The sequence below is a fragment of the Molossus molossus genome, unplaced genomic scaffold (genome assembly GCF_014108415.1).
Source record: "Molossus molossus isolate mMolMol1 unplaced genomic scaffold, mMolMol1.p scaffold_m16_p_20, whole genome shotgun sequence".
NCBI classification, from domain to species: Eukaryota; Metazoa; Chordata; class Mammalia; order Chiroptera; family Molossidae; genus Molossus; species Molossus molossus.
In genome coordinates, this window is record NW_023425356.1 from 21,704,036 (window position 1) to 21,728,413 (window position 24,378).

Below are 24,378 nucleotides of genomic sequence, written 5' to 3' on the forward strand. Positions count from 1 at the left end.
GATGTCCACATGATAAACCAAACTGTGTTGGTCAGGAGGCGTATGTGCAGATACTTCTGGTTCCAGGTATTTTGACTTAGGGAGATTCAACACACACACACACACACACACACACACACACACTTGCACTGACAACCAGAAACGGTAGAAAATGGATAATCAGCATGTGCTCAGCACTTGTCTCCTCCACTATCTCCAGCAGACTTGGAAGGGATGGACAAGGTTAACAGGTAAGTGCAGGGTGGAACATGGTGGTTGGAGAACACGCAAAAGGAAAGACTTCCTGCTATGTCTTGCTTCCTGATCATTTCTTCAAGGCATTCTTCTTTTCCATGCCTAAATTCTGATATATTTCCAGACCTTGCCAGGAGAAGCCAAGAAAAAAGTTGACAGTATTTCCTCTTTTCTAACTATGAGAGAATATTTCTTCTTTTTTTTTTTTTAATCCTCAGCCAAGGACATTTTTCCATATTTTCTTCAGATAGACTGGGAAGGAGAGAGAGAGAGAGAAACATCGACGTGAAAGGGACACATCAAGTGGCTGCCAACTGCATGACCCAATCAGGGCCGGGGACAAACTGCAACTGAAGTACGTGCCCTTAGTGGGAACAGAACGTGGGTCTCTCTGGACCGCAGGCCAACCCTCTAATCGCTAACCAAGACGGCCAGGGCGATGTATCAGATTTTAAATGAAAGTTCACTTCCTCTTTGTGGATACCTCACGTGACAAGTTCCAATTTCTTTTTAAAGTACAGTTAGCTGAAGTCTCTTTGCTGTCTTTGAAATCTTTGGAGAGAGCCCACCTTCAAGCATTCTTAGTATGGGAGCACCTGCTGGTTCCATTAAGTATGTACTGTCTATTGTCTTTTTTCTCCCATTTGGTCTTTAAACTCTTTGTGTTTTTAGCTTGCTCTGCCTGCCAGGGTTTAAATCTTTGGTTTCAGATAGGAAACTAAAAAAATCATATCACTCAATTTGCCTCCTATTTTTGACTGAAAAGAATTTATTTTTGAAAAGTTAATGTGTGCTTGGATATCTAAACCTGAGGCTGAAACGTAGCTTTTTTGGAATATAATTTGAAGGTTTACATGGTTACAATTCTAGTTATTGTGAGTTAAAAAGAAACAAAAGAGAAAATAGCATCCAGTTTGAGAAAGAGCTGAATTTTGGTTAAAGTCTTTTTGTATTAAATATATAAGTTGTGTTTTCAAAAGTAGTTAATTGCTTCCTTTAAAATAGATATATTGATTGTTGGGGAAAAATCTTTAAAAAGTAAAATAAATGAAATGACCCTTGGATGTGAAAATGATACATGAGAGTTGTCTTTTAACCACCTTTAAATAGGCCAGTTAAGCCCAGGGGTTCTATTCCTGGTCAGGCCGGGTGGACCCCATCGTGTGGGGGACGTGGGAGAGGCAGCGATTGATATTGTCTCTTGTTGATGTGTCTCCCTCTCCCCCTCGCCTTTCCTCTCTCTCCCAAATCAGTAAAGAAAAATTATTTTTAAATTATTTAAAAAGTTAAGAAGAACTTACACATTAAAAAATTATGAAGATAAGTGATTTTTCAAATGTTTGTCTTCGTCTTAATGAGAAAAGAAGATTTCCATTGATTAGATTTGTTGGCAAATCTTGGATAGTCCCTGCTTTCCTGCAACACCTCCAAACTTGAATGTGGTTTACCAAATTTCAGGAAATTTCTGAAAACCACTTTTTAAAGTACTTCTAAGCATGAATCGGCAGTTATTCCATGTGACTTTACAGGGTGGGGCAAAAGTAGGTTTACAGTTGTGACTACATGAAACAGTTTATTCTCATATTAATTATTGTATTATTTTCCATACAAAATACCATAAACCTACTTTTGCTCCACCCTGTACATTCCCCCCAAATTTCCCATATAAGTCTGATTTGTAATATTTTGTCCCTCTGACAAATTTTGCATTGCTATTTTTTGTTATGAAAGATATGGTCACAATATATGCAGTTAATAGCTACTCTTCCTCCGTGATCTTTCCTTGAACAGAATGAAATGGCTGCTTTGGGTTCTCCTGGGGTGCTCAATGGCACAACTGCACAAAGACCCCACGTTGGATCATCACTGGGATCTCTGGAAGAAAACCTATGGCAAGGAATACAAGGAAAAGGTAGAGGACATTGCCACTTGAGTGATTCGCTTTTACTCTAGTACTCTGTGCTTTCTCCCTCTCAAATTATATTCTTACAAGCTGTGTTTTCAATAAATGGCACGTTCACATTTCTTCCCTGATTATGTTCTTGGTACTAGAGATACAGCCGGAAACAAAACAAAGTTCCTGTTTTGATGGAGCTTATATCCTAGTAGGGGAGACAAGAAATAAGTCAATAAATGAGCAGGTATGTAGTATGTTGGATGGTAGTAGAGAAAAATAAAGCAAGACATGGAGGGTAGAAAGGACCCTGCATGATGACTGGAAGAGGCTGGGAGTGATTATTCTACAGAATGGTCAGGAAAGGCCTCACATGAAAGGAGATATTTGAGCAGAGGACTGAGAGACGCCAGGGAGCAAGCAAAGCAGATAACGGGAATGAAGGTCCCAGGCCAAGGGGAAGAGAGTACATGTTTAGGAAATAAAAGACCCATGTTTCCGTCCCTGGCACCTGGAAGTGCTATCAGATGTTGTTTCTTGAGTCTCACTTCCCACTTTGTCCTTTTTTTGTCATTTCAAAGCATAGTTACTGATTGATTTTAAGACCTTAACCCTAGTGCTCCAAATAACTAAGTTCTATAACTATACTATTTCTGACTTTGTAGGCAAACATTATGTATTTACTGCTTGATTATGCATTTACTTGTTTTTGTATAAAAAAGATGCTTCGAGTAGAATATGCACTCTGAGTTGTTTTCTTGGTGGTGATAAACTTCACCCTCACCCACTCCCCTTTGAATTTAGGCCTCTAATTTCAAAGTCAACTAGAGTTAGATGTGCAGGTAGCGCCACTATCTGGTTGAATAAAAACTATCTCTCTTGTTAATGATTTCACTCACTAAGAAATGGAAATGACTTTCTATTAATATTCTAATTTACTTTATTCTACTTTATATATCTCAAAGTTCATTTCTTTTTTCCTTTCAAATACTTCATTACATTTATTTTTCTTCTTTTTTTTATTTATTTATTTTTATTTATTATTTTTTATTTTTTATCCTCACCCGAGGATATTTTTCCATTTTTTTTACAGATAGAGTGGGAGGGAGGGAGAGAGAGAGAGAAACATCGACGTGAAGGGACACATCGAGTGGCTGCCACCCGCACGACCAACCAGGGCCAGGGACAAACTGCAACCGAAGTACATGCCCTTAGTGGGAACCGAACCCGGGTCTCTCCGGACCGCAGGCCGACGCTCTAACCAAACTGGCCAGGGCACATTTATTTTTCTTTATTCCAGTTTTCCCCTCTAGTGGTTTGGAAGTATGTCTGTACATGTCCACTCCTGGGGTAACAGTAGCATCTTGCTCTAAGGGAGAGGGGGCTGCATCTAGACTTGCTACCTGGAACCAAGGTCTGGGCCTGGGCTCTAGCACTCAATGAAGTGAGGCAGAAAAGAGCTGTTGCTGGCTGCTCATTGGGTTATTACTTATTGGAAACTATAGCTTTGGGGGTGGGGATGAGGGTCAGTCATTTTAGGAGGCACCATGTACATTGTATTCCACGTACATCAGTCCTACGTAAATGAAGCTCCCCAAGGGCAGCATGTTCAACAGTCAAAATATGGATTCACTCTGGATAAAATTAAAATAATAGAATCAAAAAAGATTTTAAGATTATATATATATATGTGTGTGTGTGTATAACAAAATAACATCAATACAAATAAAAAATTGTAAAATAAATTATACATTCAATTAGGAATCTTGAAAATAAAAAATACAGTAATTGAACTAAGAACTCAATAAAAAGGATATGAACTCTGGACTGGAAAGCGTTGGATAGAATCAGCAATCTGGATGATAGTAGTGAAACATTCACCCACAAGGCACCACATGAAAATAAGAAGAAAAAGCTATGAAAATGCAGGTAAAAGAGATGAAAAAGAGTTTAAGGCTCTAAACTACATCTGATAGACGTGTCTAAAGAAGATAGTTAGATGGAATGGTAGAGAAGCAGTATTTGAAGAGATACTGGTTGAGAATTTTCTAGATATGAAAAAAAAAAAAGCCCTGTATCCTTCAATCAAAAGTACCCAAGAGAGGACATAAAGAAACCCAGACCCAGATACATGTAATGAAGCAGCAAAATATCAAAGCGGAAGAGAATCACCAAAGTTACCCAAGTTAAAAATGGAAGTATAGCGATTAGACTTACATTTGCAATAATAATTACCAGAAGACTATGGAGAAATATCTTTAAATCACTAAAGAAAAATAGCTAGAAATATATCCTCAATTAAACTATTTTTCAGGAGTGAGGGTAAAAAATAAACATTTTTTTAAAAGCCTGTAAAGATTAAGTGAGTTTTCCACCTACAAAGGATATATTTCAGCCAAAAGCAGTTTGTAAAAAAAACCTTTTTAGTAGATGAAGGAAGTTCATTATATATGTCATAAAATAATATTAATCGTGCTCAAGTAACTAAGAGCGAGAATAAGATTACTGTGCAGTCTTACCAATTACATTGAACATATTTTTTAATTTGCAGGCTTCCTGACAGATGCACATTTGGTAGAATGCTTCGTAATGTTTATTTTCATTATTGAACACTTATTTGTGCAGGACTCAGTATAACTATGTTCTTTTCCTTATATTTTAGAATGAGGAAGAAGCACGACGTCTCATCTGGGAAAAGAATCTAAAATTTGTGATGCTTCACAACCTGGAACATTCGATGGGAATGCATTCATACGATCTAGGCATGAACCACCTGGCAGACATGGTAGGTAAACTACAAAGAATCCTATTTTTATCTCTTGGAAAGCATGATTTCTGTCTCTCCAAAAGCAATTTGAAAGTACATGACAAAGGCAAATTATCTACATATGTACAACATTAGAAAAGTGTAGAATTTAAAAACAAGAATTTGTATAAATTCCTTAGCCCTACCGTAACCACTTTCCTAAACAAATCCCTTCTTTATTTTAAAATCACAGACTAGTATTGCTTTTATTTTTAATTACTTTTTTTTTTTTTTTTATCCTCATCCGAGGATATTTTTCCATTTTTTGTACAGATAGAGTGGGAGGGAGAGAGAGAGAGAAACATCGACGCAAAGGGACACATCGAGTGGCTGCCACCCACACGACCAACCAGGGCCGGGGACAAACTGCAACCGAAGTACGTGCCCTTAGCGGGAACCGAACCCAGGTCTCTCCGGACCGCAGGCCGACGCTCTAACCGCTGAGCCAAACTGGCCAGGGCTTAATTACCTTTTTAAAGCATTATCCAAAGACTACTCATACTCTTTTAGAGTAGTTACCACACTTATGAAAGTCTAAACTGACCATTTAATATGGTCCACCTGCTTTCATAATTGGGGAATGTGGGCATTTACTATCACAAATAATCTTCCATTTTAGATTCTGTTCTTTTGTGCAAAACTGTACCACTGTGGCCAAAATTAAGACTCACAGGAGCATTTGCAATCTTGCTCCCTGGCATATGTTGTCAATTTGGCTTAATAAACTCTTATTGAAAAAAAAAAGAATCATGGTACCCCTTAGAAGGGAACACCTGAGGTAGATTAAATTCCCACTTAAATGTGGGACTCTCCTTTGTAATTCTTTCTCACAAAAAAAATCAGTTCAGTCCACGTTTTAGACAGCTCTTTTTTTTTTTTTTAATCCTCACCTGAGGATAGAGTGGGAGGGAGGGAGAGAGAGAGAGAGAGAAACATTAATGTGAGAGAGACACATCAACTGGCTGCCCCACACACAACCCATCCAGGGCGCCTGGGACCAAACCCCAACTGAGGTATGTGCCCTTTACGGGGAATCAAACCCTTGACTCTTTGGTCTGAGGGCTGACGCTCTAACCCCTGAGCCAAACCGGCCAGGGCATAGACAGCTCTGTAATAAAAATTAGGCCTTGGTTTGAACCAAAAATCTGTCTCCCTGTAACTTCTACTTTTTACAGTTTTCTTTTTCTCCTTCCATATGTCCAGCTGGGATACTAATGCAAAATGTAAGAGTAAAGAAGAGACCCAAATAAGTCACCTACGAGGTAGTTAGCAGTATCTATGTTGGTCACAACTACCACTAGTTGTTCTCAGTTGTTAAATATGTTCACAGTTACAGTTATTGGGATATTGAAAAGCAGGATATAAGTGAAAAGAGATATTTATATTTACCTTGTAGACCAGTGAAGAAGTGATGTCTTTGATGAGTTCCCTGAGAGTTCCCAGCCAATGGCAGGGAAATGTCACCTATAAGTCAAACCCTAATCAGAAATTACCTGATTATGTGGACTGGAGAGACAAGGGGTGTGTTACCAACGTGAAAAAACAGGTGAGTATTATCATCTCAGGCCCCTGTAGCCCAGGTAGAGTTCTCTCTTCCTTAAATACATAGTCTAGCTACATAATTTGGCAGTGAATCTCCCTTATGTTACTTTCTAATTCTTTTTGTTATTTCATCTTTCCAACTAAATCGTAAGCTTCTTGAGGGCCAGGACCACACATCATACTTGACTCGTGTTCCCCACAATGCTTAGAACACCCGTGGTTAGAACCACATATACAAAAGCTGCGACATAAGCAAACGGGTCAAGACAAACTTTCAGTGCTCATGCTATCCATCGACTGCACTGGACCCTCCATCAAGCTAATTGCTTGAGAACAGTGTTGTGTTGAGACAGTATCTAACAGGCGGTTTATTCCCGCATCTCACTAACGAAATTCTGGTTTGAAGAAGAGGAAGGAGCTAGAGCTCAGAGTGCTCTACAAATTGTACCAGCCAAATTAACTCGTGACTAGGCTTGCATTATTGGAATAAGAAATAGGGGTTTTAAATTTTTTTATTCTATATTTTCATATTTCCTTTAGTTTACTTGTTTAAAAAAAAAAAAAAGCTACAAAAATCCTCAATTAGTTAGGGATAACTAAGAGTAAAACTAATGTATCGCTTTAGAGGTCTGGGTAAGGAAGGATCCGAGAATTCTGAGCAGCTGCCCCAACTTGTGACCCCTGCAGAATATACAACTTAAGAAGTGAATGGTACTGCTGATCTCTTTTTCCACCTAGTTATTTTTCTTTCAACTAGTTTTGGGTTTCCTACTGAAGCTTTTCTAAAATAAAAGTTTGGGAAGATCTGATAAACAACATATTTAGGTGTTGACTATAAATAATTTAATGAACTTCTTTCCCTGGGTGCTTGCATTTTAATAGGTGATTTATTTATTTATTTTGGTACGTGCCCCTAGCAATAACCAAACCCAGGACTCTCTGGTCCGCAGGCCGACACTCCAACCGCTGAGCCAAACTGGCCAGGGCTAATAGGTGATTTTGCTTTAACCAAAAGCAAATTCAGTTTGATTCTTCTGGGTAGAGACCAGGGTGGAATGAGAAAAGAAGACAGTGAGACACTTACTATAGGGCTCTGGACCCTCTGCACCTTTTCTGTTTGTAAAATATCTTTTGATTTAAAATCTGAAGCTAAAAGAAATTTTGAACTTATGTTTCAGGCAACATTTGTCAGGAGGAAAGGTATTTTAGGTCAAGGGAATCACTCTAGCTCCTCTCAAAATCATTTTACTGTAGGCAACTATCTCCTTTACTTATGGGTGAAGATAGCTTGGATTTAGTATGTAATTAATAAGTACTACTTCTTAATATGTTTGAATATGGCAATTATGCTCTGAGCTCAGCCTTTGCAAATTTCTATCAAGGATGAACCTTGCCCAGAGAATGAGCAAGTATTTAGTCTTCATTCCCATTGCCTAAAACAGCAATTTTCAATTTTTCTCATCTCATAGCAACTATAAACTAATTACAAAAACTCTGTGGCACACCAAAAAAAAAATATCTTTGGTGTCTGACACACACAAAAAATAGGTATAATCTTTTTGTCAATCCTCATCCGAGGATATTTTTTTTTTATTTTTATGTAATTATTTATTTTTTTAGATAGAGAGAAAGGGAGGGAGGGAGAGAGAGAGATTGGCTACCTTTTGCATAACCCCTGACCGGGGCTAGGATCAAACCTGCAACCTAGGTAAGTGCCCTTGTTGGGAATCACACCTGTGACCCTTGGGTAAAAGGGCTCATGCTATAACTGCTGAACCAAACCAGCCAGGGCTATATAGGTATAATTTCAATTCATTCACAGCAGACAGCTATTATTGTGTAGGTTGTTGTCTTTTTTTTTTTTTTTTGAATCCTCACCCGAGGATATTATTTCAAATATTTTTAGATAAAGTGGGGGAGAGAGAGAGAGAGAAAGAGAGAGAAATACTGATGTAAGAGAGATATATCGACTGGTTGCCTCCTGCACGACTCCGACCAGGGCCAGGGACAATCTGCAAACGGGTACGTGCCCTTGACCAGGATGAACCCATGACTCCGATCCTCAGACTGACACTCTAACCCGTGAGCCAAGCCGGCCAAGGCTGCTGTCATTTTTTTATTTGACAATCTAATGAAAGTGATGCGAGCCCCTTATTAGTGAGGTATTGCATGTTTTAAACATTCTTTAGGCACACGGTGTGCTGGGGCATATCAGTTGAAATCACTGGTCTAAGAGGAGAGGAAATTGTGGTGGGAGAAGCTCTTCCAGTAATTACTGATAGGGCTAACATATTTGGTGTTGCTCAGGTTGTGTTATGAAATCATCCTCACTGACTTTCTACGATTGCCTGCATGACTTTATCTCTGTTTTAGGGTCGCTGTGGTTCTTGTTGGGCTTTCAGTGCTGTGGGGGCCCTGGAAGCACAGCTGAAGCTGAAGACAGGAAAGCTGATATCTCTGAGTCCACAGAACCTGGTGGATTGCGCAACTGAAAAGTACCTCAATAAAGGCTGCAAAGGTGGATACATAACACAGGCTTTCCAATATATCATTGACAACAATGGCATCCAATCAGAAGCTTCCTATCCCTACAAAGCCATGGTATGTGGGAAGCAAACGTTTTGGGCTGTCCCTGTCCCACGATCTGATATCCCTTGACTGACTGTACTAAACTCACCACCAAGCAAATTGCTTGAGAAACAGTGTCATGTGTGCGAGAACCCCGATTAGAGATTCTGGATTCTCAGGTGTTCTCTCTCTTATGCAGGAGCCTTCTTAATTACCAGTGGCATATTGGTTTTAAAGAAGCAAATAGAATTCATACCTAAAAAGGAATTGCCAGCAAACCTTCCTTAAAATTCTTCCTATATTTCTGCCTGGTATTTAAACTTTTTGTCCTGTAGCCTCCTACACTCACTCTTATTCTCAGATCATCAACCACATCATTCCTCTACCTACTAAAAAGCTAAGTAATGCTTTGTTCCTCCTCCTTAAAAGTTCATTATACATTTAATTAAATAATATAAGTAATATACCCATATTGCAGAAAATTTAGAAAAGATAAAAAACACCATTCGAAAACCTTCTACATTATCCACTATTACTTTGGTTTATTTCCTTCAAGTTATTTTTCCTACTAAGCAGTTTAAAAGTATAGTTGTATAAACAAACGTGAATTGGTAACCTTCTCTTTCCCACATGAAACATACTCTAATGTCGTCTTTATAAACCATCATTAAACTGCAGATCATCTTGCAGACATATCACCAAAAAGATTTTAAAGTTCTAGTCTAGAGTTTATGATCTTGATGTAGTATACCCCTACAATCCATCTTAGAGTCTGTGGGACATTATCCCGGCAACTTCTGCATATTTGAAGATATCCAGAATTTAAAACAATAGGAGAGTTCTGTATTTCCTGTGCTATTAATGAAACTTTGAACTGTTAGGCTTTGGAAGATTTTATTTTTCTTTCTTCAAAAACAGGAAGGTAACTTAAGACACTTGAAAAGGCTAAATGACAAAAGAAAACATGATTTGTAAAAGAAGTTGAAGTATATTTCTTTATCTTATTTATACTTTTTTTTTTTTTTGGCAGGATGGAAAGTGCCAGTATAACTCAAATTATCGAGCTGCCACATGTTCAAAGTATACTGAACTTCCTTCCGGCTGTGAAGATGCCTTGAAAGAAGCTGTGGCCAATAAAGGACCCGTGTCTGTTGCTATAGATGTGAGCCGTCCTTCTTTCTTCCTCTACAAAAGTGGTAAAAACTCAGATATAGTATCCTCTGGTTCTATTCTGTCCTTGCACTGGAAGAAGGAATATTATCTTTCCCCATCACTCCACCTGAATGCTTTGAGTAGGATAAACAGAATCCTCCAGTTAATATACACATTTTATACCCAGTTCTAATTAGAAAAAGTGATACCAAAGTTTACTAACACTATATGCCAAGTACTATGATGAATTCTTTCCATGCATTATCTCATTTAATCCTCACAGTACCCCCATTTTACAGATGAAAAAACCAAGTCTTAGACAGGTTAACTTGCCTGAAGTCACACTGTCTGAAAATGATCATCTGGGATGGTCAACTGTACAACTTGACTCCAGTGCCTGTGCTCCTAACCACTGTACCACTGTGTACTGTAGGTACAGCACAGCAGTGTACAGGAGGGCACCCACTAATGGGATGGCATTGTATCAGACAAAGGGAAGGCTATAATTTTTTTCTAAACCTCACCTTAAAAATCACTTAATCTAGTAAAGGATGAAAATGTATGGAAGAAACAATTTAGGGCCCTGGCTGGTTAGTCCCAGTGGTTAGAGCACCAACCTGCGGTCCAGAGAGACCCGGGTGCGGTTTCCGCTAAGGGCACCTACTTCCGTTGCAGTCTGTCCCCGGCCCTGGTTGGTTGTGTGGGTGGCAGCCACTCGATGTGTCCCTTTCACGTCGATATTTCTCTCTCTCTCTTCCTCTTTCTCCCTCCCGCTGTCTGAATAAAGAATGGAAAAAGTCCTCTGGTGAGGATAAAAAAATTGTAAAAAAGAAAAAAAAAACAATTTAGGGATATCTACAAAGAAATACAGTAGGCCCAAACTGGCTAGCTCAGTTGGTTAGAGTATTGTTGGGATACGCCAAGGTTGTGGGTTCGATCCCCCATCAGGGCACATATAAGAAGCAACCAAAGAATGAATAAGGAGGTGGAACAACAAATCAATGTCTCTCTTTCATAAATTAAAAAAAAAATAACAGTATATAAGTTTTAAAATGATAATAAAAGGGTGGCAGTTTATCCAAGAAAATTTCTGAGGGAACTCTGTTGGATTGATGCCAAACGTGGCAAAGAAAATGACAAATACAGCATTGATGGCAAAGCATTATGAAATCTAAAGTTATTTTTTTCCTTTTATTGATTTTAGAGAGAGACGAAGGGAGAGGGAGAAAGAGAGATAGAAACATTGATGAGAGAGAACATCATTGGCCACCTCGTGTATGCCCCTCCTTGAGGATCGGGCCCACATCCTGGGCATGTATCCTGACCAGGAATCAAACCAGCGACCTTTTGGTGCAAGGGTTGATGCTCAACCACTGAGCCACACTGGCTGGACTGAAATCTAAATAGTTTAAACATTAGAGTATAGGTCCCTAAAATTTTTGTCGTTGTTAATCCTCATCCAAAGATATTTTTTCCATTGATTTTTTTTTTCTTTTTTTTTTATCCTCACCCGAGGATATTTTTCCATTTTTGTATACAGATAGAGTGGGAGGGAGAGAGAGGAAGGGAGAGAGAGACAGAAACATCAAGGGACACATCAAGTGGCTGCCACCCGCACGACCAACCAGGGCCGGGGACAAACTGCAACCGAAGTACATGCCCTTAGCGGGAACCGAACCCGGGTCTCTCCAGACCGCAGGCTGACGCTCTAACCGCTGAGCCAAACCGGCCAGGGCTCCATTGATTTTTTTAAGAGAGAGTGAAAGAAAGGGATGGAGGAGGAGTGAGAGAGAAACATCAATGTGAGAAAAACACATGGATTGGTTGCCTCCCGCACGCACCCTGACTGGGGCAAAGATTGAACCTGCAACCCAGATAGGTGCCTTTGACTGAGAATTGAACCCTCAACCCTTTGATGCACGGGCTGATGCTCTAACCACTGAACCACCCGGCCAGGGCTATGTTCCTAAAATTATAATTAACCTAGCCCTATATGCAAAACAGTCTAATAAAACTAATAGCATTTTCAAATGTCCTTCATTGTCACATACTCTTCCCTTTTTGTCTCCACCCATATTTTATTCTCAGGTGTCTACTATGACCAAACCTGCACTCTATGCGTGAATCATGCTGTATTGGTGGTTGGCTATGGTAACCTTAATGGGAAAGACTACTGGCTTGTGAAAAACAGGTAATATATTTGTACTCGAATGTATATTTAATTAAAATCAGGAATTAGAGGGAGCCTCAACAAATGATTTCTTGTAATTATGATGATGATCATGATATTGACAATGATAACATCTTATAAAGTGACATTCTAAATTACTCAATGCCCCCGTTTCTTTGCTTCCTATTGTGCCCTGTAGCACTTCTATAATACTTCCCTGATCTTTCCTTCTTGATGTCCTTTATGAATACCTACTCCTCCACTTAGTTCGCAGATGTTGGTCTTTCCTCCAGGGCTCTATCCTTTGATCATTACTCTTCTTATTCTACATTTTTCTTGGGTATCATCTTTCCATTCTTAAGATTTTAGCTACATAGTATATACTTTCAAATCTCTGGCTCTAGCTCTGACCTCTGCCCCTAACTTCAGACTTAAATATCTGGACAAGCCCATTCTGTGTATCTTAGTTTTTCCAAACTCAATATGTCCAAGGAATTCAGCACCGTCTCCATGAGATTGTCCCTCCACAGAACTTCCCGTCTCACTAAATGGCAAAACCACACAACACAGTCACCCAATTCGAGATTCTATGGCTTTGCCTTAGACCCTTCCAGATCCAATCAAGCAACAAGTCAAATTAATTTTACCTCATCTCTGTCCTTGCTTCTGTTCCCTCTCCATTTCTTCTATTATTGCTCCAGATTAGACATCTCCTGCCTCAACTATTCCTGTAGCCTTCTAACTTTAATCTCAAATCCATCTTTCATTCTGTTTCCAAACTGGTTTGTCTAAAATATGAGCCTGGGCTTACAACTACTCTATTTGGTACCATTCAGTGCAGAATTAATGTTCCCTAGTAGAGAAGACAAATTGTCTATGCTGAGGTCCCTACCTGCCTTGCCAGCCGCAGCTCCTTCTCACACTTCTGATTCTCGTTATACTCAACGATATACAGTTACAGTTCCCATTCATATAATTCTATCTTTAATATTTTCATATTTTGGTTATGCTGTTCGCTCAGCCTGGAACATCATTTCTCCTCACTTGGTTTATTCCTGCTTTTCCTTCAAAACCAGCTCAGGCATCATTTAGACCAGAAAGTTCTCTCTAAATCCTTGAGCTGAGTAAAATGTCTTTTTATGCTCCCCAAATGTCCTATGCTTACTGGAATACTTTATACAATCCAATTAAATTGTCTGTTTATCCATCAATCCAATATTTTCCATGTGCCTTTAGGGTAGAGATTCTGTGTTGTCGTTATATCCTTAGCACAGTACATGGCACCTAACAGCCGCTCAGTATGTGGATTAGTTGACACTTATATAACCCACAAATACAGGAATGTAGCTTCTAGATTTAGAGTGAAAAAAGAGAGGTATGAAGAGTTACAACGTAAGCATTTTGAAGTTTCTCCTTGAGTTAGTTTTCCAGGGCTTCCTCAACACAGCACCACAAACTGAGTAACTTAAACAACAAAAATTAGCCCTGGCTGGTTTAGCTCAGTGGTTAGAGCGTTGGCCTGAGGTCCAGAGAGACCTGAGTTCGGTTCCCGCTAAGGGCACGTACCTCGGTTGCAGTTTGTCCGTGGTCGTGGATGGGTCGTGCGGGTGGCAGCCATTCGATGTGTCCCTTTCACGTCGATGTTTCTCTCTCTCTCTCTCCTCCCACTCTATCTGAACAAAATATGGAACAATGTCCTCCCGTGAGGATAAAAAAACAAAACAAGCCCTGGCCAGTTTGGCTCAGCGGTTAGAGCGTCGGCCTGCGGTCTGGAGAGACCCGGGTTCGGTTCCCGCTAAGGGCACGTACTTCGGTTGCAGTTTGTCCCCGGCCCTGGTTGGTCGTGCGGGTGGCAGCCACTCAATGTGTCCCTTCACATCGATGTTTCTCTCTCTCTCTCCCTTCCTCTCTCTCCCTCCCACTCTATCTGTACAAAAAATGGAAAAATATCCTCGGGTGAGGATAAAAAACAAAAAACAAACAAACAAAAAAAAACAAAATTATTGTCTTCACATTCTAGAGGCTGGAGGTCAAGGCGTAGGCAGGGTAGGTTCCTTCTGAGGGATGTGAGAAAAAAAATTTTTAATGCCTTTCCTCACACTTCTGAAGGTTTGCTGTCAATCTTTGGCTTTTCTTGGCTTGTGTAAGCATCAACCCAATCTCTGACTTCATTCCCATACTGTACAATTTACCCTTTTTATAAGACATCAGTCATATTGGATTAGGGCTCACCCTAATGACCTCATTTTAACTTAATTATATCTGCAATGACCCTATTTCCAAATAAAGTTACAATAAGATACCAGGGGTCAGGATTCCAACATATGAATTTTGGAGACAATTCAACCCATAACACCCCCCAAGTCTTTACTGGAAGTAAATATTTCATAAACCGTGACGAAGAAAAGGTGCTTCCCTCCCTTTTCATCTCGCCTCACACATAGAAAACGGTAGTATCTGTATGGCCCACTGGGAAAATAGATGAAGGGACCAATATCTTGGTTCACTTGTAATCCATTCACAATACTGATCAGTTTAGGTCTTTCTAGCCCAATGAAAGCACTTTTTATTTATTTATTTAATGTTTTTATTGATTTTTTTAGAGAGAGAGGAAGGGAGAGAGAGAGAGAAACATCAATGTGACAGAGAAACATCAATCGTTTGCCTCCTGCACACCCCTCCGGGGATAGAGCCTGCAACCGGATCATGTGCCCTGACCAGGAATCCAACTGGCAACCCTCTCATGCACTGAGGACATCCAACCAACTGAGCTACACTGACTAGGGCAAATGATAGCTCTTTTAAAATAAGCAATATTTTGCCCTGGCCAGTTTGGCTCAGCGGTTGGAGCATCTGCCTGCGGTCCGGAGAGACCCGGGTTCGGTCCCCGCTAAGGGCATGTACCTCGGTTGCAGTTTGTCCCCGGCCCTGGTTGGTCGTGCGGGTGGCAGCCACTCGATGTGTCCCTTCACATCGATGTTTCCCTCTCTCTCTCTCTTCCTCTCTCTCCCTCCCTCTCTATCTGTACAAAAAATGGAAAAATGTCCTCTGGTGAGGATAAAAAAAAATAAAAATAAAAATAAATAAATAAATAAATAAATAAATAAATAAATAAATAAAATAAGCAATATTTTCACTTATATCTTGTTGACTCCTTACAGTATTTCTCTTTAATACTAAGTATTCTAAATTCCCTTCTCTATTGAAACAGTTCTTCTTCTTCTTCTTTTTTTTTAAATCCTCACCCAAGGACATTTTTTTCGATATTTTGTTCAGATAGAGCAGGAGGGAGAGAGAGCGGGAGAGAGAAACATCGACGTGAAAAGGACACATCGAGTGGTTGCCACCCACACAACCCAACCAGGGCCGGGGACAAAGTGCAACCGAGGTACGTGTCCTTAGCGGGAACCGAACCCAGGTCTCTTCATACTGCAGGCTGACGCTCTAACTGCTGAGCCAAACCAGCCAGGGCAAAACAGTTCTTCTTGAAGAATTTCTATTTCTTTTAGTGTTTAAATCTAAAATCTCTTTTCAGTACTTATTTATTCAACAAGCATTTACTAGGCATCTATAACATGACAAGCATTATCTAGGCCATGGAGATAAAAAATTAATAAGAAACTATCTTTTCCTGAAGGAGCTCACAGTCCAATGGGGAATTAGATATATTTTTTAAGAATAAAACACAACACATCATGGTATAAGGATATATGTCTAAATGACTTTGGGACCATACAGGAGGAGATGCCTAACTGCCTCCACAGAGGATTCACTACTTGTACTAAGTTTTCAGATGAGTGGACTGCTCCTGTGTTGGAGGAGGTAAATACATTGCCCAATGACCCAAAAAGCATATGCTAAAGCACAGAAATGTGAAACACTTGTCTGCTTTATAAACTCTCTGCTGCATTTCTTTCTTCTTCTTTTTCTTTAATCTTTATCCAGGGACATGCTTTCTATTGAATTTTAGAGAGAGAGGAAGGGAGAAGGAGATAGAGAGAAACATTGATGCGAGAGAGAAACATCAATCGGTAGCCTCCCATATTTGCCCTGACCAATAATTGAACCAACAACCTGGGTATCGAACCTGTGACCTTTCAGTATACCGCACAACACTCTAACGGCATGTACCTCAGTTGCAGTTTGTCCCTGGCCCTGGTTGGGTTGTGCGGGTGGCAGCCACTTGATGTGTCCCTTTCACGTCGATGTTTCTCTCTCTCTCTCTTTCCTCTCTCTCCCTCCCACTCTATCTGAACAAAAAATGTCCTCAGGTGAGGATAAAAACAGAAACAAAAACTGCCAACTCCAGATTAACATATTTAGAGAAAACTGGAAAAGGAGAAGCTTACTACAGCTTTATTGAGGACTTTTTTTTTTTTTTTTTTATCCTCACCCGAGGACATTTTTGCATTTTTTTTGTTCAGACAGAGAGAGAAGGAAGAGAGAGGAAGAGAGAGAGAGAAACATCGACGTGAAGGGACACATCGAGTGGTTGCCACCCGCACGACCAACCAGGGCCGGGGACAAACTGCAACCGAGGTACGTGTCCTTAGCGGGAACTGAACCCGGGTCTCTGTGTACCGCAGGTCGACGCTCTAACCGCTGAGCCAAACTGGCCAGGGCTATTTGAGGACTTTTTAAAGAATGCTGAGTTCTAGCTGTGAGCTTCAAATTTTGGAGCAAAAACCAGAGACATTGCCAGAGCAGAAGTACAAATGGAGGGCTGGTCAAAAAGTAGTTTGGAAAATGTAAAGCTGAGGTTCGTAGGTAGGATGGATGAAGACATCTACAAAACATGACCAGGTTTCTTTAAGAACTTAAAAAAAAAACCTGAATGAATGAAATTTTCAGCTGATAGAAGCAATATATGAGGGAAGAAATGTGTGTAGCCAGGTGAGCATTAGTAACATCTTTTGGCTTCTTAAGAAGTAAATGGTGTTTTGCCCTTTCATGAAAACTTTTTCAAGATGCTTTTCCCCTGCATCTTAAGAAATAAAGAAAAAAGAAAGAAAGGTCATAATCAAAGTATATATGTAAATTCAGCCTTCATAAAGAATAATTTGTTATGTGATTGGTTGTTTAGTCCTTTTTAGTATTTGCTTATTACTTATTTAACTGCATAAGTAAAGGGTGTCAAAAATCTCCTATGAGTAATTATAATATAAAATTTATATTATGGAATAATATAAAAAATTTCTGGATATTTTTAAATTTTTTAAAAAATGCCTCATCCTCATCCCTAAATAGATTAAGTTATTGAAATATAACTTGAGCCCTGGCCGGTTTTGCTGAGTGGTTAGAGCGTCGGCCTGCGGACCAGAGAGTCCTGAGTTCGGTTCCCGCTAAGGACATGTTCCTCAGTTGCAGTTTGTCCCTGGCCGCGGTTGGGGTTGTGTGGGTGGCAGCCAGTCGATGTGTCCCTTTCACATTGATGTTTCTGTCTTTCTCTTCCTCCTTCTGTCCCTCCCACTCTGAGGATAAATGCAAAAATGTCCTCAGGTGAGGATAAGGAAAAATGAAATATAACTTGAAAAACAGAACCTATTCCATTTTCCCTAACTGAAAACTATGGTCTGATCTTTCAAGAAATCCTGACTCTTAGAGTAGGGTATATGTTTTATATTAAACTTCATAGGCATCTATATTAAATTCATACACACTGCCTCCTCTTCATGGAATCAGTCTGAAAAATGGTTAAAAAGGAAAAAGTTATAATCAAATAATTTTTCTTAGAAATTAGTCTACAGCGCTGGCCAGTTTGGCTCAGCGGATAGAGCATTGGCCTGCAGTCTGGAGAGACCTGGGTTCGGTTCCCATTAAGGGCGCGTATGTCAGTTGCAGTTTGTCCCCGGCCATGGTTGGGTAGTGTGGGTGGCAACCACTCGATGTGTCCCTTTCACGTTGATATTTCTCTCTCGCTCTCTCTCTCTCCCTCCCACTCTACATGAAGAAAATATCAGAAAATGTCCTCAGGTGAGGATTAAGAAAAAAAAAAAAAGTGAAGGTAGAAATTTGTCTACAAAGATATTAAGAATATGCATATCAGATTATAACTCAAATCATGTATTTATTCCCACTATTCCACTGTAATCACTCTTGTCAAGATTACCAATTACCTCCATCCTGTCTCATTAACCAGTTTTCAGGTCTCATCTTACTTGCCCTGTTAACATCTGATGTACAATTACTTTCTCCTTTCTGAAACACTTTGACTTTCAGGGAACCTCATTCTCCTGGTTTCCTTCCTACTTTACTTCTCAGTCTCCTGAGTTCCTTAGTTCCTCTTATTTCCCGCACTTCTAAGTTTTAGAATGCCCCAGTCCTCAGTTTCCCTCTCTCTCTAGGCCCACTCCTTAGATAATCTCATTCAGTCTCATGGTTTTAAACACTATCTGTGTACTGACTCTCAACTTTCTATCTTCAGCTCTCCCCTCTCCCCTGAGCTGAAGACTTCACGTCCCACATCTTATCACTTGACCTTTCCGCCTACATATCTATAGGCCTCTTTAACTTAACATGTCCAAAACAGAACTCTTGACTCTCTGCTAGCACCCCAGTTTTCCCCATCTCAGTAAATGCCAACAGCATCTACCCCAGGCCAAGACATCAGAGCCACCCTTTCTTTGTTCAGTGGATACCCCACATCAAGCCACCAGCAAATCTTGTCATTTCCACCATCATTAAATTATTCCAAATCTTACTACTTTTCAATACCTCTGTTGTTACTCTAGTTCAAGCCACCATCTGTCTCTACTGCAATAATTTCTCAACTGGTAAGCACTTCCCCTCTTATTTGCTTACAGTCAATCCTGTTACTCAGTAGCCAGAATGATCTTTTTAAAGTATAATAAAGCAGGTAATGTGGCTCTCCTACTCCAAACCCTCTTATGGCTTTCCTTCATACTCAGAATACAACCCACGACATATAAAAGCATGACTTTATCTAGCCACAGCCTATCTTTCCAGTGACTTTCCCCTCTCTCACTCAGCTCTAATGCACTAGCCTTGTTGCTGTTTCTGAGACACACCAAGTTTTCCCCAGGTCTCTGCATCACTCGCACTGCCACTGTACTGAGGTCTTTGCTCAAACATTTCCTCAGAGAAGCATTCCCTTACTATTCCATCTAAAATGTAACCCTGACTCCCAACACTGCGTCCTGTCCCCTTACCCTGCTTTACTTTTCTTTATGATACTTATATCATATTATGTACTTCTTTGTTATGTATGTTTCCCAACAGAATGTAGGCTTTAAAAAGACTAGCTTGTTAACCTCCATAATCCCAATGACTTGAACAGTGTTTGGCACAGCCTAAGAAGTGTAGGACTGCAATTTATTACCAAGGAAACTGCATATATTTTAGAAGGAATGTCTAATGAGTTTGTAGACTATACTAGACAGGGAGAAGGAAAGGTTATCAAGCACTCCTTTCTGTTAAGTTTAAGGGATTTCCTGGGCCATAGAACCTTATTTTTAAAACCAGGACAATCCTGGGAAAACTGGGACTATTGATCATCAAAAAAAAAAAAAGCTATATTTTTTAAAAGGAGGATGAATTCTACTTGAGTCCAACCAGACAGACTCATACTTGGATAATAATAAAAACCTTCACTTATTGAGCATTTACTATGAACAGACACATCAGTACTTTAAATAGATTTCTTGTTTAATTTTAAAGGCAATCTATGAGATAGGTATTTTATTCCCATAATAAAGAGTAAGAAATGCCTGCCCTGGCTGGTTTGGCTCAGTGGTTAGAGTGTCGGCAGAGGACCAAAGAGTTTTGAGTTTGTTTCCCGGTCAAGGGCACGTACTAGATTGCAGGTTCAATCCAGGGCCTGGTTGAGGTTATGCGGGAGGCAACCAATTGATGATGTTGCTAAAAATATTTCTTAATTGACCTTCTCTAAAGGAATTTAAGTTGGATTGAAAATCGCCACCTATGATCCTATTATACAAAAGCATTTAGAGGTGGGACCTTGGACAGAATAAAAACACTCTTTCTCTGCATAAGGCATATTTACAAAGTAGGAGGATTACAATTTAGAATGGACCTTACATTGTTTTCTTTACATATTAAGCCTATTCATCAATACAGGTTGAGGCAGAAGTAGGTTTATAGTTGGTCATATGGAAAATAATACAATAATTAATAAATAATAATACAAGAATAAATTCTTTGTTTCATGTATTCACAACTGTAAACCTACTTTTGCCACACCCTATATAGCTCTAAAGCTTTCCAAACTTCCCTTTGAAAATTGCCGAAAAGCCCTTGGGAAATTATTATATTATTCTGTTCTAATTTTTTTTTTTACGGCTTTTTATATATAGTTGCTTTATGAGAAAAACAAACTGAGAGATAAAAAGTTGATAATGTGGTGTTCATTTGTAATTTTCTGTTATTTGTTTTTCTAAAGCTGGGGCCTCCATTTTGGTGAGCGAGGATATATTCGGATGGCAAGAAACAGTGGAAATCATTGTGGGATTGCTAGTTATGCCTCTTACCCAGAAATCTAGAGGATCTCTTCATTATATAACAAGTCAAGAAAGATAAAACACTTTCTCTTCCCTTAATTTTACCTGCTGTAACCAGTGGAAATAAATGTGTTGTGAACAATATAAATATATAATTTGTCTCTTCTATTTTTTTAACTTTACAGATCTTGAAAAAATTTGCTAAGTGAAACTTAATAATGTACTGTAGATATAACTGTATGAGAATTAGTCCACCTAATACAATTTGTCATTGTCTTATTTCACCTCTTTGTCTTTTTATGTACACCTGATATCATTTTGTAAGTTGATGGTGTTAGCTCTTAACTTCCATATTACTGCCCCAAGCCTTTCATTCCAAGAAACCAAAACCATCACTCTTATAGTTTAACCTTTCCCTAAGCCTCTCATTCCAGAAAACCAAAACCCATCACACCAGTCAGGGGGAATGGAATGATGGAACCACCCTAACCCACCCAAACTGCAAAAGGTCACTGGACAAGAAAAACAAGTTTCAGGAGACCCCAGCCCCCGACCAATCAAGAACTCGGGAGACCCCAGGCCCAAACAATCAAAGATGACCACATCTCCTCGACTGAATGACACCCCCCTCCCCAAGCCCTGAGTTTAAAAATCCGTAGTCTGTACAAGCCCGTTGCGACTCTCTCCTTAGAGGTAGCCCGGCAGGCTAATTCCCAATGAACCTGCAGTTCTGGAGACCCTGCACCACCTCGTTCCGCCTCGTTTACAGATGGTATATAAATGCTTAATAATTATCTGTCTTTTCAACTTTGTATCATTACCACATACCATTCTTTTCTTATTCTTAGGTAATATTATAGTCTATCATGAGAATGTAAATTGTGGGATGCTGATGATGGGCTATGGCAAGTTCAGTAGAAGAAACTATTAAATTATTAATGTGGTTCAGATTGTATCTTTGCACATAAAAGGACTAAATAAATTTTTTAAATGAATGAAGTAGAAAAATGCTTAAGAGAAAATCTGTCACACACTTTGTAAGAATTATTGTAATGGCCAACAATTAATATGCTAATTCAATTATTTTTACTTACTCATTAGCAATTTGGCCAGGGCCTTTTTGGGGCAAATAATTAAGTCAACCTGAATTAAATAACCAAACTGAATTTCTTTTAATATTTAATATTCCATTACTTATTTTTATCTAATTCAGATTTATCTTCCTCACAACTGCTATGGATTTGTAGATGGCTTCTGAAAAGGCAGCAAGAATTTTAAGTTTTATAAGTTCTTGCCTATGACATAAAATGTGTGTGGGATGATGTTATTAGTATATCTTAAACTGAACTTAAGCTAATTTCACTATCTCTTATTCCCTCTCCATAAAGCACGTTTTATTTTTTATTTATTTATTTTATCCTTGCCCGAGGACATTTTTTCATTTTTTGTTCACATAGAGCGGGAGGGAGAGAGAGGAAGAGAGAGAGAGAGAGAAACATCGATGTGAAGGGACACATCGAGTGGCTGCCACCCACACGACCAACCAGGGCCGGGGACAACTGCAACCGAGGTACGTGGCCTTAGCGGGAACCAAACCCGGGTCTCTCTGTACCGCAGGCCGACGCTCTAACCGCTGAGCCAAACCGGCCAGGGCTCCATAAAGCACATTTTAAAGAACAAGAATTGCTAACTATAAAAACATGGTTATATTATATAATTATCATCAAAAGTATAAAGAAACACTATAGTTAAAAAGTATTTAGTTGATTATTCTTTAGTTTTTATTTTGCCCACAATTTTTCAAGCACAATAAATGGAACAAAAATATGGGTTCTTTACCTTTGTCAGTCTGATGAAGCCTGTTCTCCACAGAATAATGTTCTTAAGTGCATAAAATAAAATACATAGGATTACAAAGGAAACTGATTATATTGAAATACAGTTATTAAAATGTTAAAATTTACATTTGTGCTATAGTAATATATTGTACATGCTTCTTTACAAATGAACTAAATAACGAGTTAATAACTATCACAAATTTGAAGTAGTGATGAGTATAAATGATATTTGAAGATATCTGCAAAAACTGTTATGTGAAATGAAAATACCTGAGTTTTCTTTTGGTTATAAAATATTGCTAATATTATTGTGGTTTATGGACTATACAAAAAAAATGCTAACTTTCAGTTAGAGGTTAGTGAAAATAAAGATGTAATTTTTTTCCCATATAAATTCGCAAATTCTCTTAATTCTATCCATGGATCCTTTAGGAATTAAATACTTAAAAAAAAATTTTATTGTGTAGCATAAGGGGAAATTTTAGCAATAAGTAATCTCAAATTTATAGAAACAAAACAATTTAGCCCTGGCTGGTTTGGCTCAGCGGTTAGATGGTGGGCCTGAGGTCCAGAGAGACCTGGGTTTGTTTCCCACTAAGGGCATGTACCTCGGTTGCAGTTTGACCCCGGCCCTGGTTGGGTTGTGCGGGTGGCAGCCACTCCATGTTTCTCTCTCTCTCTCTTTCTTCTTCTCTCTCCCTCCCGCTCTGTCTGAACAAAAAATGGAAAAATGTCCTCGAGGGAAGGAAGGAAGGAAGGAAGGAAGGAAGGAAGGAAGGAAGGAAGGAAGGAAGGAAGGAAGGAAGGAAGATTTTAAGGGTGAACAAAAACTTTTCCCCAAACTTTTGGCGATATCCCACTAAAGATGTAAGTCAATCACTGTGTTTTAAAGTCACCTGGAATAATTGCCTCTATCATTATGCCACCACCTATGTACACAGTTAGATTCATTTGTTTCATTTTACTTCTGATTTTTAGGGATGCTTTTTAAATGTATGTCGTTTTGTTTTATAATTATATAAAACATTTATATGGATCCAAAGCCAAATTAACAAAATTAAGTATATTCAAGAAGCCTAGCCCTGGCCGGTTTGGCTCAGCGGTTAGAGCGTCGGCCTGCGGTACAGAGAGACCCGGGTTCGGTTCCCGCTAAGGGCATGTACCTCGGTTGCAGTTTGTCCCCGGCCCTGGTTGGTCGTGTGGGTGGCAACCACTCGATGTGTCCCTTCACGTCGATGTTTCTCTTTCTCTCTTCCTCTCTCTCCCTCCTGCTCTATCTGAACAAAAAATGGAAAAGTGTCCTCGGGTGAGGATTAAAAAAAAAAAAAAAAAAAAAAAAGAAGCCTAGGACTGGCCAGTGTGGCTCAGTTATTTGGGTGTTCTCCCCTGCACTGAGAGGTTGCTGGTTTGGTTGATGGTCAGGGCACATGCCTGGGTTGTGGGCTCGATCCCCAGTAGGGAGCGTGCAGGAGGCAACTGATCCATGTTGCACTATCACATTGATGTTTCTCTCTTTTCCCTTCCTTTCTCTCTCTCTAAAAAATCAATAAAGCTATTCTAAAAAAACAAAAAACAAAAACAAAAAAAACCTAGCCAGTAGTTCTGCCTTCTCTATACTATTTCTTTCCTGCTGGTAGGTAATGATTTAAACAATTTATGCTTTTTTGTTTCAATTCAAAAAATAAGAAAATATATAT

At 39.3% G+C, this 24,378-nt stretch overlaps 1 protein-coding gene across 1 annotated transcript; it reads left to right on the plus strand.

The window, feature by feature from the left end:
* The first annotated feature begins 766 nt into the window (after window positions 1–766).
* On the plus strand, window positions 767–20,957 carry LOC118637210 (cathepsin S-like). The gene is made up of 8 exons (XM_036272410.1): window positions 767–846; window positions 2,026–2,146; window positions 4,791–4,913; window positions 6,331–6,480; window positions 8,850–9,077; window positions 10,075–10,240; window positions 12,285–12,387; window positions 20,786–20,957. Exons 1-8 carry the CDS (start codon window positions 821–823, stop codon window positions 20,883–20,885), a joined length of 1,017 nt encoding a protein of 338 aa, XP_036128303.1. The 5' UTR covers window positions 767–820; the 3' UTR covers window positions 20,886–20,957.
* The last annotated feature ends 3,421 nt before the right edge of the window (window positions 20,958–24,378 follow it).